This window comes from Aulonocara stuartgranti (assembly GCF_965226115.1).
Source record: "Aulonocara stuartgranti genome assembly, chromosome: 16".
Lineage (NCBI taxonomy): Eukaryota > Metazoa > Chordata > Actinopteri > Cichliformes > Cichlidae > Aulonocara > Aulonocara stuartgranti.
This window is the reverse complement of record NC_138952.1, coordinates 24,164,575-24,187,865: the sequence shown is the minus strand read 5'-3', so window position 1 is coordinate 24,187,865 and position 23,291 is coordinate 24,164,575. Positions and strand designations below refer to the sequence as shown.

At 38.6% G+C, this 23,291-nt stretch overlaps 4 protein-coding genes across 6 annotated transcripts in view; 1 reads left to right on the top strand and 3 right to left on the bottom strand.

The window, feature by feature from the left end:
* Positions 1–23,291, top strand: part of fgf14 (fibroblast growth factor 14) — a gene marked incomplete at its 5' end in the record, with an annotated part of 327,598 nt that overhangs the window by 172,408 nt on the left and 131,899 nt on the right. The gene's annotated exons all lie outside the window — the stretch shown is intronic.
* On the bottom strand, positions 84–6,561 carry upf3a (UPF3A regulator of nonsense mediated mRNA decay). Of its 2 annotated transcripts, none has more exons than XM_082508490.1 (11): positions 6,129–6,561; positions 5,144–5,925; positions 4,337–4,443; positions 4,140–4,246; positions 3,809–3,907; positions 3,542–3,652; positions 3,389–3,444; positions 3,152–3,310; positions 2,915–3,048; positions 2,241–2,541; positions 84–1,386 (listed from the first exon to the last, which is right to left on the bottom strand). In XM_082508490.1, the coding sequence occupies exons 2-11, from the start codon at positions 5,282–5,284 to the stop codon at positions 1,198–1,200; spliced, it is 1,404 nt and encodes a 467-aa protein (XP_082364616.1). In that variant the 5' UTR covers positions 5,285–5,925; positions 6,129–6,561; the 3' UTR covers positions 84–1,197. The 2 variants fall into 2 exon arrangements, with proteins under 2 accessions (XP_082364616.1, XP_082364617.1); XM_082508491.1 differs by having other exon boundaries at positions 2,253–2,541; positions 6,129–6,559.
* On the bottom strand, positions 7,022–17,003 carry cdc16 (cell division cycle 16 homolog). Its single transcript, XM_082508489.1, has 18 exons — positions 16,833–17,003; positions 16,598–16,652; positions 16,240–16,337; positions 16,046–16,084; positions 15,782–15,922; positions 13,390–13,549; positions 13,186–13,280; positions 12,699–12,832; positions 12,414–12,493; positions 12,270–12,319; positions 12,111–12,184; positions 11,870–11,995; positions 11,163–11,315; positions 9,642–9,705; positions 9,481–9,542; positions 9,077–9,212; positions 8,283–8,373; positions 7,022–7,853 (listed from the first exon to the last, which is right to left on the bottom strand). Exons 1-18 carry the CDS (start codon positions 16,878–16,880, stop codon positions 7,600–7,602), a joined length of 1,860 nt encoding a protein of 619 aa, XP_082364615.1. The 5' UTR covers positions 16,881–17,003; the 3' UTR covers positions 7,022–7,599.
* On the bottom strand, positions 16,983–20,241 carry cfap97d2 (CFAP97 domain containing 2; the record flags this gene model as incomplete). 2 transcript variants are annotated; one of them, XM_082508496.1, is made up of 7 exons in its annotated part: positions 19,715–19,939; positions 18,813–18,915; positions 18,517–18,597; positions 18,177–18,295; positions 17,902–18,085; positions 17,752–17,772; positions 16,983–17,108 (listed from the first exon to the last, which is right to left on the bottom strand). In XM_082508496.1, exons 1-7 carry the CDS (start codon positions 19,756–19,758, stop codon positions 16,983–16,985), a joined length of 678 nt encoding a protein of 225 aa, XP_082364622.1. In that variant the 5' UTR covers positions 19,759–19,939. The 2 variants fall into 2 exon arrangements, with proteins under 2 accessions (XP_082364622.1, XP_082364621.1); XM_082508495.1 differs by lacking the exon at positions 16,983–17,108 and adding an exon at positions 20,115–20,241 and having other exon boundaries at positions 17,495–17,772; positions 19,715–19,890.

The following is a 23,291-nucleotide window of genomic DNA, read 5'->3' as shown; positions in this document are numbered from 1 at the left end:
TAACTAGCAACTGTTAATGCATATTATGCACAGGTAAATCTGGCTTCACCCAAACTGTTAGACAACCACACTAACAGAAAAAATTAACGGTTTAGTCTTTTTATTTTATCACACTTATGGAAAATTAAAGCAACAACAAAATGATCCAAGAGGTATTACATGTTTAAACACTGTCAGTTTCCATGTTGGGACACGTGCAAAAACAAAAACAAAAATATAAGGCTTTTTAAATGAATATTTGTAGCTTCCCCATTACATTTAGTTGATGGCTTTATTAGAAAACCATGCAAAGAGCATAAAAAATTAATAGTGGTCACCCATTGGTGCCATACTTTGCAATTTTACATAATTTATTTCTAGGAAATACTTTATAGAAATGTAGAGAATGTGTTCTTCCTGGCTCCTGGGTGATCAAGTACAAAGCTTGGCTCACACGCAAAAACAGGATCTCTGTTGTAGAGACAGAGACGCCTGAAAAATAGGATGGACCAAATTTAAGACACGCAAGTAAAATGGAACATTTCCCCTCATTCGCTCGCTTTTACACACAACAACACACACAAAATTTCCTGCCTGGCATTGTTTACATCCATTTTCTATACGTTCTAGTTGCAATATTCTTAGTTTACATAAAATCTATAAGAGCATTATAAAATATACATGATCTGAGAACTATAGAGGATGCAGAGGATGAGGCAATGGTCTCACAAGTAAACTACTGATGGATGCTGCCAATTAGCTGCCTCCCACAGGGATCACACTTCAATATTATCACTACACAGAATGACACATAACTGGCTCAAGTGCTGATGAAGTTGAAAGTAGCTAGCAGAGCAGTTTCAGTAGCAGCTATAGCGCCAATCTCTGAATGAGAACACAGGAAGAGCAGGGCATAAAACAAAAAAAGATTTGTTTCACTGTTGTGCTATCATTCTGGTATTCTTTCCTCCAAGTCTTCATGCTCGAGCAGGCAAAAAAACCCCAAAACAGAATCCTGACCAACACCCAAATCTCTGAATTTCATCACACCTAACACACAGAAAAATTACTACTAGGCTGCTTTTGAAGTGATTTTTCTTTCTCAGCGGGGTATATTCATCTTGAAAGCTCAATGATAACCAGTCGAATCTGTCACCACCAACTTAGGTGAAGGATGAATAATTAACTCGTTTTTACCCCTTAAAGCGTCCACACTGCTCACTGCTCATCTTTACTTTTCTCAAAACCTTTCTCCAGCCCCGTTGCCATGGTCGCAACCTCATAACAGTGCTCCGTCCTGGATTCAGGCGAGTGGCCCACAGGGATGCAGTCGTAGCCTTTGCCTGCCGAGCTCATGCGCTTCCGGTTGCGTGCACCTGGCTGATAGAGCTGCATGGCTGGACGGTCCTGCAGGGAGAAAAGAGCGCAGGGACATGGGAGATACGCTATATAGTAGCAACTTGATTACACTGAGCCTACCTACTATGTGTGGTTACTTGCAATTTGTGATTACAATAGTGCACACTATGGGTGATTGCAGTAACTATCTCCAAGGTTAAATACCATTCATTCAATTTCTAAAAGGGATCTGCTTATTCATACACAACAAAGCAAGTTCACAGTTCTTTTGGGTGAAACTGCTGCATATAAAGCTCTACTGAAGTGTGTGAATGTGTGTGTGAATGGGTGGATGACTAGATATGTAAAGCGCTTTGGGGTCCTTAGGGACTAGTAAAGCGCTATATAAATACAGGCCATTTACCATTTACTGAAGTATTTTGTGATTCCAGTGGGAGTTGCACAGAATCTGGTAAATTGCTTCAAATAATAGGGTATTAAAAATTGTTATTTTGGGGGTTGAAAACCGTGTGGCTGAAAAAGAACAAAAGCAAACAAAAATAAGTAGTGAATTTACAGCTGCTGGCATCATCTCTGCTTGAAGCCTGAGGCTACACTAACTGACACCTAGCTCTAAACACAAATGAAGCTGTGAAACTGACAGCCTTCAAACAACAGTGTGGGTTTCACAGGTCTGAGAGTCTGGCAGGAGCAAAAAAAAAAGTTGAAAAACCCACTGATGATATCTTTGTTTATGATGCATTTAATAGTGTTTTCACAGGCCTGCTTGGAAGAAACATAAGCTGGCCTACTATCAGATGGAGACAGTCACACATAAATCAATATCTGAAACAAGTCTACACAGATGAACAAATTAGTGATGAAACAATCAGCGATCGCCTTCTCCCCATTCTCATGCTCACCTTCTCGCTCACCTTGTTTCGGAGGCGTTCCTTCCTGTTACCCAGGTCCTCTCTCTCCTCCTTTCCTATCTTGTCTCCACTGTCAGGACAGTAGGAATAGCCATGATGGTGTCCTTCTTTCTTTGCTCGGTCCTGGCAGTAGCCCTTCCCCCATTTGGTCTCATCCTTCCGCCGCATGAACTTGTCAAACTCATAGTGATGCCTCTGTCGTTTCCTCTCTTCATCTTTCCCACGGTGATCCTTATCTCTCTGCCTGCGCCCATGCTGTTCTCGCTGCTCCTTGTCACTCTCAGGCTGACCTCTAGTGGTCAGAATATAGATTGCAGAAACACCAGGTTAGACACCAGGATGCTAGTTGCAAAAGATTTGCATTATAAGACATCATGGAAGGTTTTTAAAAGTATTTTTTGGTTTTTCTGCAATACAATTTGTAATTATTAACTGTATATTAATGCTACAAAGATCAATGATTGTCCTTTAGAATACATAAAATATTGCGGCTAATATGTTATGTTAAATGCAATCAAAATATTTACGGTATTGATTTATGTTTTGGTACATATATATGTCTGAAAACTGTCCATAGGGGTGCCGTATTTTAACTAGTAGTGATCTAATTCTGTCAGCCAAAATCAAAACCAGTCAACATGTCTGAATGATTTCACAGTCCTTACTTGTCTTTGGGGTCCTTTGACTTTATTTGTCCTCCAGTTTTCTCCCATTTGCCTCTGTCTGTCTCTCCAGTGTCACTCTTGTCCTTCATTCGGTCTGAATCCACATCATCATCCCGGTCACTTTTCTTAAGGAGCTGAAGGAGCACAAATAATACAGAAAAAACTCCATGTCTACACGCCACTGCATGATCTAAACAACAATGGTTATTTAATGAGATTTTTATGCTGACTGGCTACCTTAATTTTAATGTCTTTGTCAGACAATTTCTTCTGCTTTTCTGCCTCTTTTCGCTTGCGTCTCTCCTCCTCCCGCCGCTTTCTCTTTTCCTCCTCCCTTTGCCGCTTCTTTTCAAGCTCTCTTCTTCTTCTCTCCTCTCTCTTCTCCTCTCTTATTCTCTGTCGAGGAAGATGGGACAGCTTGAAATAGATGTTTCACATTTCAAAAACACTTTGGAGATAGCTTCGCCTTCCTACCTGTTTCTCAATTTTCTTATTTTTGATGTACTCCAGCAGCGGTGTCGTCCGTTTGGCTAAAATCAAGAAACAATAGAATCAGTTAATCAATATATAAAAATCTGTGGTACGCTATTAGTAGGCAGATGGACACATGAAGATATTTTACTGTACCTATGAGCTCTCTGGTCTTGGCCTCTATCTCTCCTAGCAGTGTCTCAGGGTTGGCCATAGACTTCTCCTCGTCACAGGAGTAATTCTCCAAGAACCGCTTATATTCTGGATCTGACCCAGAATGGAACAGATACTAAATTAACAAGTTCTGACCTAAATGTGTCCTATTTAAACACTTTTGATTCTCTGAACATCCTAAACCCATGTAAGAATGACAAACTGTATTTAGGACAGCTTTAGAGCAGGACAGACTCTAATGTATTTTACCTTCTTCAATGCTCCCAGCTTTGGCATCTTTTTTCTTTAGCTTCTTCTTCGAAATCTTTTGAAAGGGAGCAAACTCTACGACTGCAGGATACTCTTGGCCTGAATAAATATTGAAACAGAAAGCAGCCCATCACTGACAGACTAGCTATCAGATAGTAACAATGGCAACAAAAGTTTTAAAGTGACCTCTTTGCCCATAAAGATTATCCTGTAACCGTAAAGCAAACATGCTTTTATTTGCATTTAACATAGCAGGATAATGTGGCCCTGTGTGCCAACAGTGATGCAGTGACAATAAAGTTAAAATGTGTTAAAAGCAGGCAAGAAGTACCTTTGTTGTCTATGAAGACATAGCCATCAAATCGGTCCCTAAACAGCAGGATATCCTCAGGGTTTTTAAAATTGATATACGCTCTGGAGAACAGGTGGGGGTACAGACTGTGAAGAGAAAATGGCATCCCAAAATTTCATAATTACATTTGTAAGAAAACAGAACTTTTAATCACCTAGTTCAGAAAATATTGATACCTTTGATCTGCTGGGAAAAACTCAAAGTAGTCATAAGATGGAAGTGGACTCAATTGCTCTTCTAGCTGCTCCTTTGACAGGTTGGGTGGGAGCCTTCGAATCACCACCTATAAGCATGTTTGCATGTTTGTTATTTTTATTTAACATTTGTTTTACACAGAAATACAGTAAGATAAATAAATCCATCAACTTTACAAAGGCACAACATATACATACCCCAAAAACCCCCTCCATATAAACTCATGTTGTTCAAAACTTGACACCAAAGAGCTACTTGAGGCAAATGCGCAGTCATTGAAACTATGAAAATATTAACTCAACAAAGAATTTAAACAGGCTCAAACACGATATAGCGATGTAATAAAACATTAGCAGTGATGGGAGCCAACACACTAAACAATTACTGAGTGTCTGCTGCAGCAATTCTTACATTCAAAGAACACGGGAATGATATTAAGGCCTAAAAGTGGGGTTACTGGGCATGCATGCTGAAAACAAGAAGTGTATCGGAGACAGTTTTGAGAATCGCCAGCAGTCGTATTCTGCATTCCGTTGAACGTTACATGGGAATGTCATCATAAAATACCAACGTGAAGAGTCGTTACATGAAATGAAATCAGACTTAAACGTGACATGTAAGCTGAGAGGAGGCTGTAAGTGGGTGAATCCACGGGATCGTCGTGAATCCACTGCCTCAAACTCTCGTCGCTGTCCGCGGTGCTGAAACGATCCCTCCGCGTCTCCTTCATGACGGCCCCCCCAAGCAGCGTAAACAATGCGACACGGTTCAAAAGCTCAGCTACCCACCTTTGTAAACACCTCTTTCTTCTCTTCTTTCTGCTTAGGGTTGCCGGAAGTGTTTTCCTGCTCTCTTGGGATGTCCCTAAACTGTATCTCGACGACGCTTTTCTCCTTGCCCACGGTCATCTGGTCCTTTTCAGACCGCATCTCTCTCCATGTCCCTTCTCTTCGCCCGCGTTAAGCCACCGAGTGCTCGCGAGAATACAGTGATGTCGCGAGCGGACAGAGGCTGGAAAAGACAGCTTTGATATCCCGAAGGCCGAAAGAACAGGCGGCAAACTATTTAATCAACAAACATTGTTATCGCTTTTATAGCCTTTTTGGAGTCTCTCTCTCTGTTTTTAAGCGGTTTTAAGTTTACGTAGTTTCCCTGTATGGAGCTGTTGTTCTAGCTTGGTCAACAACTGAAAGAAAAGAAAAGAAAATTTAAAAACTAAAAAAAAAAAAAAAAGCAAAACAACTAAAATAATAGAAATAAACAATTTTATAAATAAACAAGGGAAACTATCCACTTGGTTGAAAAACGCATTTATTTAGTTTAAGCATCCACAACGGTCTTTAATCAGTACCGAAAAGTACGTAAGAAACAGTTCTTGCAATAATTACACACTCCCACTCACGCAGTGTGTATGTAACTCTATAAGACAGGCTCTTTCGGTGTCACTGTGAGGATCCCGAGGTGGGCTTCATGTCGCACTGACTCGCAGACGATGAGCTGCCCGCAAAACTCCACGATTCATGGCAGGAAGACTGGCTCGCTGACCGCCCGTGGATGTCTCGACAGGGAACTGCAAAAAGGTCAACAAAACCATCTCTTCACATCGGACTCGGCATGGATGTGCACACGGCAAACTGGCGAATTTGTCCACAGTGGAATAAACCTCACACTTTTTCAAACCTATTTTTATAAACAAGTACTTTTATTCTTTCCAAGTACAAACAAGTTTTTTTCTTTAACTCAGCACTGAACTTAGGTTGGCAGCACACTCACTACTTAGGAAGGTTTCCTTGCTGCTTCTGGTCTCTGCACACAGCCGAGGTCCCTCTGGTGTCGACTCTGAGCTCTTCATGCTGGGGACAAAAGTGGAGCAGGTGTCCAAGTCCCGGCAGACCTTATCGTGGGTGTAAATGCCGGTTGACTTAGTTGGAGTGCAGCCCATCTCTCCACGCTCTCCATTGAACAGAAGGACCCCACGGTAAATAGCACAACCCTATCTGTCCTGTGGCTCTCAGAGAAGCGATGGAGACAAGTTCGGTGTTTTCACTCGAGCTCAGAGATCCCACCCCTCTCCTTAACTGGAATAAGACACGTGAGTGGCTGCTCAATGCTGCAGGTTAGTTCAATGCTGTTGATCTGCAGCAGATTCCTGCCTTTCCAATCAGCTTTTTAAAAGTTTTAAACACTTCTCACCCACAATGGTTTTTGTTTTTTTTTATTCCACAGAGCTAAATATATATATGGAGAAAACAAAAGCTGTTGCTTTTTAGAGAAGTTACTAGAAAAACAAGCCAAATGTTTCCTACTTCTAATTTTGTGATACCAGGTTTCATTTTGTCCCTACTGTTTGCAAACACCACCATTCTCAGCTGTGAATGACGAGGTGTCAAAACCCACACAATAAAATGTGTTTTGTTCCTTCAAATCTCTCTGTTTAGTGGTTCAGTTGAACACATTTATGAGCAAACAAATTTTCGTGTTAAGTTGCAAAGAACTCTTTCAACCACCAAACGTATAATCTACAACATTTCAGCTTTGACAACTTAGTAAACAAATGTGTAGAAAAAGAAAAATATTTAAAAACTTCTCATTATTATTCACCGAACCAACTGTGTTTAGTAGATTTTTGAAATCAATAGTAATAATTAAAAAAAGAAATGATTAGGTGTTATTCAACATTTCTTTATTTCAAGATAAATGCATTGTTTCTTGAAAGAATAATCAAAACGCTTTCCCCCACCAAAAACGGCTTGTTGTTAGCTGGCTCTTTATTCAAGTTGAAAATCCACAGGTTAAGCATTGGGGGTGGGGGCGCTGCCACAGGAACTGTAGTCTTTAATTTATGACGTGAGGCGTGTGGCTTCTTTCCCCTATTCATTCAAGTGTCATAGGAACACATGATCCCAGTGTCTTAACCCAAGGTCCAGTGCTGTGCCTTTGCTAGGCCACGTACTAAGCACCTTAACCAAGGTATTCCCCTTTTAAAGTGCATTCATGCAAACATAATATGCAATACAGCAGGTGCCGTATCAGATTTAATCTATACTTACTCATGTTAATAATGTTCACAACTGCCTCTTCTGTGTTTTGCTGCTTAGAGAAACAACAATACTATGCACAAGACGGGGAAACCTCAGGAAGCCTTTGGTAAAGAGCAGGTGCTAAGGTTTTGTGTTGTCCTTGGGCATGGATATGTGAACCTATGCCACCCTGTTGCCACGACAGTTCCACCTCGTGGCAGAGATCACGTGCTGGTGTCTGATAGGGTGTCTAACATCACGTCGCTCTCGTACATGTCACACTCCAGGGTTAACGAGAGCCGAAGCGGCGTCTCCAGCATCATCTTGTCCTGATTTGGGATAGGCGTTTCCAAAGACATGATGCTAGTGTCTTCCAATCTCGGAGTGGCTAGAAGGTCATCAGGCTCTGAGGTGTTCAGCATCTTCATCAGCGCTGGAGTGTTCAAGTTGCCTCGCACCTTATCGTTGATGTCTGTGCCTTAGCAGAAACAAACAGGAAGACTTCATTTTCTGAGGCAGATATCACTCATGTAATTACAATTACGCAGACTTAAAAGGACAGTTAAAGCCCAAATCTATTTTTTTATAATTACCCCTTTAGTCTATAGTGCTATTAATATATTGCTGCAGATAGCTTTGGATTTCAGTGGAGAATATTAGAGAAGATTATGCTTTTCCTGAGAAAGTCTTTTTGCAACCACAGCTAGCCTCCAGACCCTTTTATTGTCTATGGTGGCATCACAAATACAAGGTTCCTAAGAAGGTGCCTAATCTCACACAAAGGAAATACCCTTTTAGATAATAAAAAAAAGGTGACTATGAATATTTTTTACAGCTAAATTCTTTAACAATTTACTTTATATGAGACATAAGAAATGTGAAAATATTTTCCAAAATTGAAACCAACCTATATATGCATCAGTGTCACCGATGTACATCTCGATACAGTGGCCAAGCATCGTCACAGAGAAAGTGTCATCCCTTTTCAGTCCCAGTGCCTGCCAAAGAAAGACAAAAACCCCCCAACAAACTACTTTAACCCTTTTTTAAAAAATGATAAAAACAGATTGTTTTGACTATGTTTTATGTGCTAATAATACAATTATGTGATTTTAATGGCTGCTAGTATTCTGGACAGCACCCTCAACAACAAATAAAGAATTAAAATGAACGTTTCAAGAGCTAAAATAAGAATTAAAACCAAACATTGATCAAAGTCATGCATTATATCTGTGGCTTAAAAACCCCCAAAACAAAGTCACTGCTAAATCAAAAATACCTCTCTGCATTGGGCAATATTATATTTTTTAAGATGCAACTATAATATAGCTACTTTATCTTATTAACTTGTGATAGAAGTCAAATTTTTGGAGCCAAGTCATTTTATATTTTAAGTGAACCTGTACGATATCTAGACGGTGTATAGTTTATGTCAGATTATTCTTGTGTACTTTTTTTTTGGTGTACGCGTTTGGTTAACTAAAAAAAAAATAAAATAAAATCTCATAGGCTATACATTATTCCTTCTTTCCTACTAAAAATGCTACCTAAAATACCAGTAACACAGTAATCTTATGAGAGATTCATTTTAGTAACTTTGTTTCAGACTGTTAAGAACCCACAGGAACTCCAACTCCCTGTGAGTGCCTCTTACTAAAAGACAAACAAGGAACAAAACCAACGGATCCCTTTAAAGTTTACCGTGTGGAAGTAGTCAATAGCACTTTCAAAGTCACCCATGAGGCTGTGCACGTATCCTATCGCAGCATAGGTGGAGGCGTGCTGAGGGATCAACACCAGAGCTTGACGGTGGTACTCCAGAGCCTGGTCGTACTTTCTAAGGAAACAAACACAGCAACATGCAAAGCTGTTACTCACTGAGTGAGCCAAACATCATCAGCAGGCTTTACATGTCATAAATAGTGCATTTAAAATGATTACAAAACTTTCCATTTCTATGTTTGCTGATGGAATAACAACAGCTATATAATTTTCCAATTTATATGTAGCGAAATTAATCAGTAACTTGAGCGTATCATGTACCATGGCAATGAGACATAACACAGTCTGCAAATACAGTCTTGATGTAATTAAGTAGTACTTACTTCAGTTTCCGACATACATGACCTAAGTTGTTTAACAGAGGCTCCCACTTGTCCACAGTAACCTTTAATTAAAAAAACAAAATTACAAAAATATTGCAAAGACTTAAGTTTTCAAGACATGGATCACATTGATGGTATCAGTTAAAACAATCAGCTGTTACCTCATTCCCTATGGCTTTGATCTTCTCCAGTGCATCAAGAAACAACTTCTCTGCTGTCTTCCAGCTGAAACAGCAAAAATGTTCTTAGAAAGCAACTAAATAACTGTCTGCAATCTGTGTACTAACACATGACAACAGTGCACTCTATACATTAGGATTTACTCAAATTTGCAACATCTCTTAGATCTCTTACATGGTTCCTACACTGTACTTAAATACCAAGACTGTATAAAAACCAAGATTACATAAATGCAAACACACGTTATGCAACGACTTCCTCAGATGGCTACTTGAGGCTGGTTCCAAAATTGTTGTCACGGTCCAGTGATTTCCAACATTACAGTTGAAACTCGCATGTTTACAGAACAAAAGGTCACAAAAAGCAATTTGTCCATAAACTCCCCCTTCATGACAACTGTACATGATTTAGACAACTTCAATGAACTAAAGCTTAAAATAATGCATAATTAAATGATATCTGTGTATGTGTGTACGTGTACACTTGGGTGCTCACAAAGGCAGCAAAACTTGGTAACTAGCTGCTAAATTTACCTCATTTAATTATCTGCTTGTTAAGTGACGCACCAAAACCTGCTTACGGGGCCAAGCTCCTACTCTGTTCATTAAGGCTGTCGTCCTTTAAATGTGCTGTAATGCTTTACATCTTTGTTTAATTTAATATAAACACCCTCTAAAAATAAGCTCTGATCATTGTCGGCTATTCATGTGCATCACATTTTTAGGCTGTTTGAATGGGTAGATTAAGCTGAGGTTTAGCAATTTTCCAAAGGAAGTAATGCAAAACACGCACAAAAATGTTGATGTCTAACCTCGTGCTGTGGATGGATCATTACAGATGTTCTGTTGACTGGAGTTTGTTTTAAGCGTCTTTACCTGCCCTATGATTGCATTTTCTTTGCCCACCGGGAAACCTCACATTAAGTTTTATTGAAGTAGAAAAAGTTAATGTTCATCCTCCATCACTACTTTGCTAATGTGTTTTTAATATCCTAATTAGCTACATAGCTTTGTAGCTAGCTACCACCTAGATCAACTTCAATGTACAAACATTGCTGTTGTTTAGTTTTCTGTCTTCATTCAAGTCTGAAGTGATACCAGAACAGCACATTTGAGCTTTTTAGAAATCACTCAATCAGAACATGGTATAATCATCTTCAGGTGGAAACTGCTGAGCTAATTTTGTAACTGTTAAACTTCTTAAATCCTCTTTTTCATAGATGCTTGGGTGGTTAAGCTCTACTGTAACACCCAGAAGAGCAGCCACACTGATCATTTTATTTAAGATGAAAGAATTTGGGCCATTTTTAACTCTCGTTCATACCACAGTGTTTGTTTGAATTTGTAAACCGAAGCAGAGCTGCAGACCAACAGGAGACATGAGCGTAATTACACCCATCCATTCTATACAGTTTATGATACCAATATCCATTTGCTGATGACAACATTTATCCTAAATGTGTCCAACAAAAAGTTTAAGGGTGTTTGTGCCGTCATACTCACTCTCCATTTTGAAATGCAACCACTGCCACTTCATGAATGACAAATGGGTCCTCTGGAGCAATGCTAAGAGCCTGGCTGAAAAAACGTTCTGCTAACTTGGAGTTGTTGGTTAATCCATACTCCAACCCAATGTAGAGCATGGGCAAGTGACACCTGTGTAACAGAGTACAGGAAACAGGAAAGCTGAATCTATCCTCATCTCATGTTTTACAAGCACGTCAATGCACACAGAATACTCAACAATAACATGACCTGACTTTTACATGTGACAGTATGTTGTGTTTCTTAGTCACCATTATAGTCTAGAAAGATTCAAGGAGTCAAAAGCATGCACTTAAGCATGAATGTAAAGCAGGAATGTCACAATGACCCCAAAACAACACCACAAACACACAAATAAAAGGTTGCAAAAATGGCTGCAGACATTTAAGCCAATATTTTTTTCTTGTCAATAGCAGGAAATGCTTTTATACTCGTGGCTCTCAGCATGTAATCTGGCAAAAATACAGCAAAAATATATGTATGTTCAACACAACCTGGATGGCATTATGCTTGGATACTGCTGAGGATTTTAAAGGACATGATAGAAACATTTGACTCTTTTGTAATTAAAGTTTTAACAAAATTCTTTACCAACCGCAGCTATATACAGACAAACATTTTACATGCGTATGGATCATTCTCTGACACATCAATCATCAACCTACCCTTTCATCAGCTGAGCAGCAGTGAAGTAGGCAGCCATGGCTTGGTCATGCTCACTCTCCACCGCAAAGGAATGCCCATAGGCAATCCATGCAGGACCGTAAGTCCTCTCCAAAGTGGTGGCTTTGCTTAAGGAGATGTACAACAGCAAATATGTTTGAGAGACCAGAACATAAACTGTCAGTAACTTTTTTTTTTTGTAACAAAAAGGATGGATTTCTCTTTAAGAGGCAACATAAATACCTGAGGTATCGTCGAGCATGTTCGTTTTTATGGCCAACCATGAGATAGTAGCAACCCACAGCAAACCAAGACACCTGGTTAAAAGGTTTTTAGTTATCAGCAAAATAATTGGGGGAAAAAAATGTATAACAGATCAAATAATGAAAAAAAAAAACTTACTGGGTTGTTGGGATATAAGTCTACAAGTTTGTGTGAGAGGTAAAACAACTCTGCACGGACAAAAACAAAACAAAAACATTAAACTGATATTCAGGGGAACCAAACTAAACATGCTGTATGAATAAACCCGTGTATATATTTTACCATTTGCTTTTCCAAGCTCCACCAGTGTTCCTATGTGGACTGGCAAACAGCTGGCGTGGAAGGGGTCTTTAACCATTACCCTGTAATCAAAACAGGTGTACTTCAGGTACATCACCAAAATCAGAAGTCACAAAAAATGTATTTGTTAGTCATTCATAAATCTAAATGTATACAAATATAATCTAGCGTAGTTAAAGAGCAAAATCTACAGCTAGATTTCATTTTCTTAGATTCTACAGTGGCACTAAGTCTGCTACTACTAAATGAAAACCCTGGGACACCTACATTGATGTGAGTTTGTAGCACATCTTGAAATCACAGTTATAATAATGCCTTTCAGCAAGAGACACGACGACATCCAAGTTGTCCTGAAGACCATTGACCATCTCTGGCACCACTAAATCACTGGGCTTGTTATACTGCAGAGGAAAGCAGAGAAAGCATGTGTCAAATTCATGTCTGTGAAAGCACATAGCAAGGTTAAAATGTGAGATGGTGTGAAAACAGACAAAACCATCACACAGCAACAACAGACAACAGTCACTCTACACACTCATGCTTATAATAACTGCATAGAGATCATTTTTCTATAATTTGTTATCAGCAATGGCAAACCAGTGAGCTGATATCACAAAAAATATCCTTAATCATAAATTCACTGTTAGCGTTGGGCCTTTGGTTGCAATCCTTGAAAAGAGGGGGAAAAAATACCCCCAACTTTATAAATTCACAGTTAAAATCCAGTTGTTAAACTAAATGCATAACCCCTTACCTTCTTTAATTTATTCTCAAAAAGGAAGTGTAACAGCTCCTCTTCCTCCTCAGTACACTGTTGACTCAGAGGAAGGGAGTCGAGGAACTCCTTCTCTGTTGAAAGATGAAAACGTACAGCGTTGTTATAAACTACTGGAATTATTATGGCATTAATGTGCACAAAATGGAATTCTTAGTGCACACGCTGGCCACAGAGTCTCACCTTCCTGTGCAGTCAACATGTGGTGGGACGTTAAAAGGTCAAAGGCTTCAAAGCAGTACACATCCAGTTTCAAGGCCTCTTTGTAGCTGGAGGTGGCCAGTGGTCTGTTATCCATGGCATCATAGATCTTACCCCGCAGGAGGCAGATGGAGCTGCTGATCTGAAATATTTCATTGGGAGCAAAGATGAATAGAAAGAAAGGTTGAGTCTATGACACTGGACATAAATTCATAGAGTGTTAATACTCCATACACAACAACACTGGACAGCATTTTGAGATAATTCTCACATCCTGAAGGAAAGAACAATTTATGCTATTTCTCTACAAACAGAATTTGTGTGGATTGCACAGGGACATAACTCACTGGTACAAAGGATCCTTCATGCCTCAATACGTGTTTGAAGACCTTGATCATTCTTAATTTGTTTGAAGTGTGGGTGCTTATTGAGGAACTTGAGCATAGGTAACTGGTTTTTAAAATAGATTATAGAATTCACTAATCTCAAGTCCAAAGGAGGAGAGTTACAGAGTCTGGGGGACATTGTTTGTGCTAAAATGTTTCAACCCTTCCCGAACGCTTCTTTCACTGCACATGAAAATGGTTTTCGCTAAAGGTGGAAAAAGAAAATGTGGTTCACAAAAGGTACAAATATACTATTAAGTATAACCTAGCTGTGTAGACATAAGAGAAGATACTATCAGCTGGTGATGTGCAAACCAAAAGTGAGCAAATGACTCAACTGAGCACCGCTCGCTGCACTCACTAGTTGTACTCAATAACACAGGAAGAGCAAACGATGAATGGAAATGGAAGATGTTTACATGGTAGGAAAGAAGAGCAACCCAAGATACACCATCGCAGATAGAAAATATTTCTCAGTTTCAGTTCCTGGAGAGTTACAAGGCTCGATTATGTTTGTTAAATTAAATTGTTAAGCAGTTATTTCACTTTTACTTAAACTGGATATGAAACTCTACATGTATTAAGGTAATTTCCACCATGGAGCCCTGCTCTAATTGACTGTCACAAATCTAACACTGTCTGTGAAGCTGGAATTACAAAAAATAAGTGTTTTAAGTTAAAAGTGACTGTTTTTAGAGCATGTCTAGCACCATCTCGTCCAGTACAGACTGTGACTTCACTAGGTTGATTGCTGCTAACAGACTAAAATTAGTTCATATTAGCTAAATAGTGACAGAAACAATATCACAGTGGAAAAAAAGAAAGCTAAAACTAAAAAGCAGTCTCAGGGTGTCATTTTTATATGGCCCCTGGCTGAAAGAATTAGTTTCATGTTAAAAAACCAAAGCTATACTGCCTACTGTCACTCTGTGTCTCTTAAGCATCAAATGGTTTCTCGTTGTTGGTTAGTTGTTAAATACTTTTGTAAATGATGTCTGTGCGAAGGAGAGTGTGCTTGAGTCAGGTGCTCCAGCAGTTTAACAGACTGACAAGCTGAGCTGAAGTTGACGCCGTCTCCTCTGTATTCAATTTTCCCTCGTGAGGTCATGTGAAAAGACCACGCCAGCTGGCAGAGCATGTCCAAAGGATGCAATCAGCACTATTTTATACAATAATCTAACACTCAGTTATCTCAACGTTAAGTGTCTTTTTCTAAGCATACCCAAACAGGTTACAATATAACTGGTTACTACATGTGATCAGGCCACAAACATAACACTAAGTCAGTATTGTAGAATATTGTCCGCAGCTAAAAAGTAAGGGGCTTTACGAAAATTCCTAAAGTCCTCAACAAGATCAACTATCTTCTTACTGTTATGTATGTTTGTATGCACCTCCATCTCCTCCCTAACAGGTGGGCCAATCTGAATGAAAGTTTGCAAGAACATCGTCACACATACAGCAATTAACTACACTAAGCGGTGCAAGACCAAAGCCAAGAAGATTATGAGGGATCTCTCCCATCCCAACAATGGACTCTTCTCACTGTTGAGGTCTGGGAAGCGCTTCTGCTCCCTTAAGGCCAAAACAGAGAGAATGATGAGGAGCTTCTTCCTCTTACTCTCTGTCATTACTACACATCAGTAACTGTTTATTCCACTGTATACTAGTGGTGCAACGGATCAAAAGTCTCACGGTTTGGACCGGATCATGTTTTTTTCGTCACAGATCGGATCAAGTTTCAGATCAGCAGAAAAAAAAAAAGAAGAAAAAATTTAACTCGTCATTTACTTATTTAAGTATTTTTTGCCTATTAAAAACATTCAACTCAAGACTCATTCCACGCAATTATATAAAAACAAATTAAGGTGCAATATAGGGCAGTACAGGGCTTTCTATCTACAACTCCGCTGTGATATAATGAGCGGTCAAATCATTTAAAAATATAACTCATTAAACATACACACCACATGGCAACCCAGACTTACAGAAGCAGGGGACATGTCCCAATCCTTGGTTGATTCTGATGTCTCATTGTCTTCCTTTCCACTCCTGTCCAAAAGCTTTTTGCTTGCTGGCTCTTCTGCATCTAAGATATCCAAGGCCTGCTGGAACTCTTTGGCAGCATACTAGAAAAAGCAGAAACAAATAAGAAGCATTAAAAATGACAGATCTAATCGATTATCTGCAATTTAGAAGATTGCAGAAAAGGCTATAACAACTGGCATGTTGTGCATCTTCCATTTACTTACATGACACCTTGCAGCAAGATACTGACAAGCTCCGTACAGCTGTTAAAGAGAAGACAAGAGATGTTTAAAACTTTGGTCTGACATTATGCTGCTGACTTTTTTATGACAAACAGTTTAACTCTAACACACACCACCCCCGTACTAAACACGGTTATAAAGGCAATCACCCACTTTTCAACACTCACGCAACGCACCTTGTCAAGTTTACGTGAACGGAGGGCATGGGAGGCTCTGTGGTACTGTGAGGTCAGATAAAGGCACTGAGCAAGCCAGTAAATATCCTGGGGATCTTCTGTATGTAAACAAAGTCGATAGGGTTATCAGTTTTAGAGGTTAGGAAGTTATCGCTGGCAGGTTTCACACCAATGAAGATGTGCTAGGATGCTAATCTGTTATCCGCCCAGACCGCTAGTAAAACTTTCTTTCAGCTGCAACGTAACAGGAAAACGTAACCACTTCCCATGAAGCACCACACACACCATCATTAGTTTTGCTGACAGGTTAAGTAATGCTACTCTAACAGACAGATTAGAACTACCGTAATTTGCTCACCGTGAGAGAGAGATGCTATCTTGTCGGCCCAAAATAGAGCACTCTGGTACTGTTGCTGTAAACAAACACACAAAGGCACCGCATCAGTCTCCAAAATATATGTCAAGCTGCTCACTGGCTGTTATTTGTTAAAGAGGAAAACAGCAAGAGTTCGTTACCACTGACACCAAACGTGCTAAAAAAAAAAAAAAAGCTAGCGTAAGCTAGCAACACAGAAACTAATATTTTTTCCTACCTGATCGATGTATTGCCGCACTCGCTTTCTGAGTCTGTCGAGGTTCATTTTGACTTTTTAAAAGTGGACTGTCAAAAGTTCTGACTATCACAAGTGTGTCATTCTAAGAAGCAGAGGAAGCAATGCACTAAAACACTACGTGAGATCTCGCTAGCTGCGTAAAATCAAACCCGCGGCTTCTTTCTGCAATGAGTGCTCCGCTAAACCGTTCCGTAAGGAAACTACGTCGTGATAGAAAGTTCCACGTTGACGCTCCTGGCCCCCGGGCCGCCTAACCTAACAACAACAACAACAACAACAACAACAACAACAATATATGTTATTTCAGTGTATTTCCCCTGTTTTTATTTGTCATCACATTAACAACAGTGAAGACAGATACAACAGGAACACCTTTCATCTTACAGCAGTTAAATAAACACAATACATGCATAACAAATAGAATAAATCGGCAGAATGGTATAGGGATAAAAGAGAAATACATTTTAAACACTAATGACTAAACAAATATCTTAATAATGTAAGAAGTATTCTGAAAGTAAAAATATAATAGAATGAAGTCAGGATAAAATGAAATACAAATAAAGTAACAATATGAAAAAAGGAAAAAGAAAACTGCATTTAAAATTGCTTACCTAATCACAGAATAACAAATACTGCATTAACATTTTTCCTGTTTTTATTTTTAGGTTTATTAGGAGTCCTTGGCATTTTTAAATACATCAAAAACATGTGACTTGTCAATAGAATGACTGCTTTAATTGATTTATTTTGAATTTTAGGGTGTATCTTGTGATTTCTTTCTTTCATTCCTTTTCTCATTTGGTAGTGCATTTGTTTTAAAGGTATCTGTGTTCCTGTATCCTCTTCCTTGTTGCTCGTTTTTCTTCTTTTGCTTTGCACCACATTTCCTGCTTACCTTGCTGCTTTTTTCTTGTCCCTAGCAGTGACACATGAGATCAGGTGTTCACATTTTTATCTGATTTGTACATATAGTGTGAAACAAAAGCATATAGAGCATAGAAGTTAAGGAATGCAATGCAGCTTTAAGGAAGAAAGAAAAGGACACCTTTTGCTGATTTTCTCTGTCATGAGGATAGTGACTAATTCTTTCCATCACTTCGGTAGTTTTGAGCCAATCCTCGTGCCAAGCCCTCACATAGAAAGGTTTGCACTGGCTCAGTTTAAGCTGGATCCTTTGATTCTCTTGGGCAATTCTGAGCATTTCCAGCTGCTGATTTTTGTTCCCAGGGCTATATTGAAGAAAAAGAAAGCACAATTAAGCCGCCTTATTTCTTTGAAAACCCTATTGTTCTGACACCGTTATTACGAAACTTAACTGACCTTTTCTTTTCATAGAAATTCCAGTTGTCGACTCTTCCAGGTGTGCTCATAATATGTGATATATTCTCTCTAAGCCTATTGTTTTCTCTCTGAATCTCCAGCATCCTCAGCGATTCAGTCTTAATTCAACAAAATGTGATTAGAAACAGTCACATTTACAGGAGGTTATTCTAACTACATGTATGTAAAAACTGTGTTTTAGTCACTCTAAAACATTGTTATTACATTGGATCACTTCAGGCTTCACAATACTTTATTCTACACTGACTGGAGGTAAAAATAATTTTGTGATTCTAATTATTCATTTAAATTTCTTATGTTTTCTCACTCAAAGGACAACCTTGTGATTCTTCTGCTTGGGAGTGAGGTGACTATATGTCTTTGGTGGTCCCGTGTTTACCACTGGATTTGCTGTCATCACCTTGGGGGAAAAAACCACATACATGTCTGTCTGAGGCGGTAAACCGTGATTATCCTGACTTTAAAACAACTGTATAAAACAAAAAGGTAGATTAGTTTGTGACAAAACCCCCCCCAAACAACCTAAGGTCAAGACATTTAGAATATGGGCAAACAGGGAAAATGATGAAAAATGTTTTTTAAAAAAATGTAAAAATCAAAGACTTTTCTCTTAACTCTTTTTCTGTGCATGTCGTATGCAGCCTGGTCCAATTTCTCCTGCAGGTATTTGCTTGCAGTGGGAAACAGGGGCACTGCTAAGGGATGCAGCGACAGCTTCCTGTAAAGAGAAAACAGAAAAAAAGCTGCAAAAAACCAAGCCCTTTACACTCAGCAGAAAACAGTTTCACACATTTTAATGATACAATGAAAATGAAGAAAACTATAACAAATAAAATCCACATGGGGATTGTTTTAAAATTGCTCAAGATTATTTAAAATAGAATCAGAATCAGAATACTTTATTAATCCCTGGGGAAATTATGTGGGTTATGGTTGCTCCAGTCCAGTAACATTAAGAAAAACAAAAGCAAAAACAAAAACAGACTAAACTATTAGCAATACAATATATTAAGATACAATGAATAGCACAATATAAGGAATAGCACAATAAAAGTATGGGCAAATTATGCAAGAATAACAAGCTCTGGGATGCCCTGTCCAGATCAGGGGTGCTTCTTTTTTCTAGTACCTATAACTTGGCCATCTCCATGTCTCTTATACACCTGCTCTATGTGGCAGGTATGTGTTTCTGTTTCATGGACTGTATGTTTATTTATGAGTGCTTTAGATTAACTTATTTGTATCCAGTTCCAGCCATGTAAACGAAGTGAATCCCCCCAAAGGTTCACGGTCCCTGGAAAGTTTCTGCAGTGGAAAATAGGCTCATGCAAAGAGGACAGCTTTGCCGAATAAATAAAGCAGTAGGGCCTATGTAGAGATGGGACTTTTTTTCCTAAATTGTCCAGCATCTCTTAATCCAAATAAACGACGGACAGTTTGTTAACAGGGTGCATCAACAGTTGGCGCGTACGCCAATAAATCAATTAGCGTAAATACCCTCGGGCTCCCTGCCTCACCTTGCAGTCTGTGGTTGCCCTGCTTCCTTGGTTTCTTTACTCATCTTTCCGAGAGTACGCTGAACCGTCCGCGCGGACTAAAGCTCAGAAAACTGCAGTGTGTTTCGTGCCAGTCATACACGGTTGCCATGACAGCAGAGCGAGAGAGCGGAGATGAATGGTTTCAAACGATGCGCCTGTTTGGTTTGTTCCACACAGAGAAACACATACAGCCACAGAGATAGGCTAATTAGCGAGCAGACTGTGGAGCGAGTGGCTGTAAAATGAGCCGCTGTGTGAAGACGCATTTACACATAGTTCAAAGCTGAAAATGAGGAAAATGAGCTAGAACATAAACTGCTTTTATTTATTTATTTTTTAGTTTAGTTTACTTTTACAAAGTAAAACAAATAACACTTACTGTGTCTGGCTAGACATTATGTCCACTAATCACTTTGATCTCTTCATCTTTTAGAGCATCAGTGGAATTAATTTAACCAAATGTAGAATGAATTTATAAGCTGTAAGGACACAGTATACAGTATCTTTTGTATTTTAAGTACATACGGTCAATAACAGTGGAAAACTTACACCAGTGCCACTTAAACTAACACTAGTGCAAACTTAGTTTATACACAAAACAAGAAATGACATTGTTAGATTTTGCCTGGTCATGAGGAAAAATGAGGAAAGTTAATTATTGTGAAACCTTTAACTTAAATTAGAAATACAAAGCATTACACTTCTATACTGTGGTATCACGTTGGATTATTTCAATGTGTTTATAAAGTATTATGTGTATCATCCGGGAAATAAAAGACAGAAAGAGGAAATCAGAGTTGTTGAATGAAACCTATTCTAGTGATTTGACTCTATGAATGAATATACATGCAACACTTCCCCCTACTGACAGGAACTGGCTACGACGACTTTTGACACACATGGCATTTTTACTTTTAAGCATTCAAATTTCACGCTAGAAGGAACAACAACAACAACAAAAAAGCACTGATGAAAAAATGGTCACGTCACCGTTTTTTCACACCCTTATAAGCTGTTATAAATGTTGTCATTAAGATAACAATTAGCCAGAAAAATAAACTGTAACATTCACTTCACACATATTTCAAACCTGTAAATACTCATAAGCAAACTGTTCTTCAAGTACAGGTTTAATGAGAATATTGCACAATCACAAAGCTGTCGTAGACGTTAGCAGCTGATGTCGATCTGTCACGGCTACAGGCCTCATGTCTGGCATTTCCCCACAGATGCCCTCAGAGGTGAATTAATTGGCCCCCCTTCCATCTCCCAGCGTAGTCTTGCCTCAGTGCGTGGGAAGCACTCTCATGAATGAATTATATGCAATAAAACATTTCCAGTCCACTTTGTTATTTTGTTGTATAAGAGGAGACGTGTTGATGGGACAGATGGAGAATACCAAGATGGAAAAAAATCATGTTACATGCCTCTAGATCTCTTCCATCCTATTTTTGTTTTGTTTTTACACTTTTGTGTTTTTTGTTGAACAGTTAAACTGAGATATTTGTAAAATGTTTCTAGGCCTTTGAATATGTGTGATTATAGCATGGGCAAATGTCTGTGACCAATTTTGAATTGATTTGAATACTAAGCCCTTCAGGACCGATGACGTTTTGAAGGCATTCTTGTGCAGTTTATTTATGAATTTATTGAAATGTTCTGACTAAAACCCAAATTCCATTTCTCATGCAGACTGCAGGCGACATTTGGACATAAAACTCAGACCTTTCCAGGGACTGTTGCAGAAACTTTACAAATAGAGTTTCTGCTGTTTCTGCTGCACAGTGTTTAACTTTGTCCAAATAAAAATTTGACATGTTATCAAAATGCTTATAAGAACATAGAGCCTTCTACTTTCAGACTGTTGTGTACACTTTCTGCCAAAGACTTTCCCAGATTTTAATACTGTGTTTACATTCACTGGCTTGGTATGATTATATTAGCATACTAATATACTATATTGAACTATATGATTAATCAATTTGAAGAAAGCTTTCGAGTCCTAATAGGACATGGAGAAAAGGACAATGTTGTTGAGCTTTTGGTAGCTTAAACAGTGGCTTTTATGTGTAAACAGTTTTAGAAGATTTGATTTTTAGGCTGCAGTTGTCAGATTTAAGGTTGGACTTTTGGATTTGACTGGAATATTCATTTGTATTTATGAGTTGGGTTTTTTTTGCCAGAATTTTAAGTAGGTGGATCAAAAATAACTTTGATTAATTGCATTGTTTCATTTGATTAATCATTTATTAAAAAACAACCACAAAAGAACCCCAACAAAACAAAAGCAAGAGCCACTTTGAGAACATAAACTGCTGCCAAGGCAGCTCACCATCCATCCATCCATCCATCCATCCATCCATCCATCCATCCATCCATCCATCCATCCATCCTCTTCTGTTGGTGGAATAATATTTTGTTTTTGTATATGCTCTTCATCTTTGTTAGTTTTTTAACAAGTTTGCATTTGTTTTTATTGCACTACAAAGTGCAGGATTTTGTTTTCCCTGTTGAAATGCATTTTGAAATACTTGACATAATTTTGAATATAATTATTTTGTATTATTTGTCATTTATACAGTTTGTCTTACTCTTGACAATACTTTCTTTATAGATGTATATCGCATCTTAAGGTCACCGCATGGTTCGAAAGATAGAAGACATTTTAAAGTTTGAAAGTTTGACCTTTTTTGACCTTGAAAAAGACGACAGAGGCCCAAACTAAATTTAGAATCCCCCCTTTTCCTTCCCTGTATGCTGAAAACATTATCAGCACAAACAACTGCAGTTTGAATATATAGCTCTATATAGCCTTGTTATCCCTTTGACCTTCAGAATAATCTACTGGCCTTGAGAGAGAGGTCAGAGGTCAAACATGACATAATATTTTAATCTCTATGCAAAACTTTCTACATGTTGCCAAGACATGCAACACACAAACACTACTAAAAATATAACCTCCGTCACAGAGTTAACAAAACAAAAAGTTTATAATAATCTTAGATCTAGAACAATGAAAATAAATAGTTACACCTAAGTCATCTAGTTATGACGTCAAAATCGTGAAAAAAAGGAAATAAGAGAAGGCACACAGTGCTTCTCATAGGCTTTGTTAGTACCTCAAGTGATTCAGAAAAGCGATAATGATGCAGTGAAGCTTGTTTTCAGGTCTTGATCAGAACGGCAGTGGATGCTAACAGTTCCAGGAACTCCCAGAGGTGGATCTTCCATTGCACTGCTGTGGGAATAGGTGTTGAGAGAAACTGCCTCTTTGGGACTGGGGACGCACAGTAACAGAAGAAAATCATGCAAACATAACTGGTGTTTTGTTTGCATGCACCTCAACATTATTATATGGTTTTAGAGTTGTAACAATCTATAATCTACTGAGACAAATGCAAAAATCACAGAGAAAGAAAGAGAAATAATCACTTTCAGTTCCAGAGGTGAAAACACACGAAATGTGCTCAAATATGGCTCAGAAATAATTTTGTCATCATTAAAGCTCAACATCTGCGAGAACTCAGATTATCCAATGCCATCAGATTATCCAATT

Coding starts and splice junctions, on each gene's coding strand:
- upf3a (XM_082508490.1), bottom strand. CDS start 5,284: ATGCGGTCTGAAAAGGACCAGATGACCGTGGGCAAGGAGAAAAGCGTC. Junction 4,247..4,336: donor TTTTTCCCAGCAGATCAAAG/GTATCAATATTT, acceptor TTCTCTTCACAG/TCTGTACCCCCACCTGTTCT. Junction 3,311..3,388: donor ATAAGAAAATTGAGAAACAG/GTAGGAAGGCGA, acceptor CTTCCTCGACAG/AGAATAAGAGAGGAGAAGAG.
- cdc16 (XM_082508489.1), bottom strand. CDS start 16,880: ATGAACCTCGACAGACTCAGAAAGCGAGTGCGGCAATACATCGATCAG. Junction 12,833..13,185: donor TTGAGAATAAATTAAAGAAG/GTAAGGGGTTAT, acceptor TTTCCTCTGCAG/TATAACAAGCCCAGTGATTT. Junction 12,320..12,413: donor GGAGCTTGGAAAAGCAAATG/GTAAAATATATA, acceptor TTGTCCGTGCAG/AGTTGTTTTACCTCTCACAC.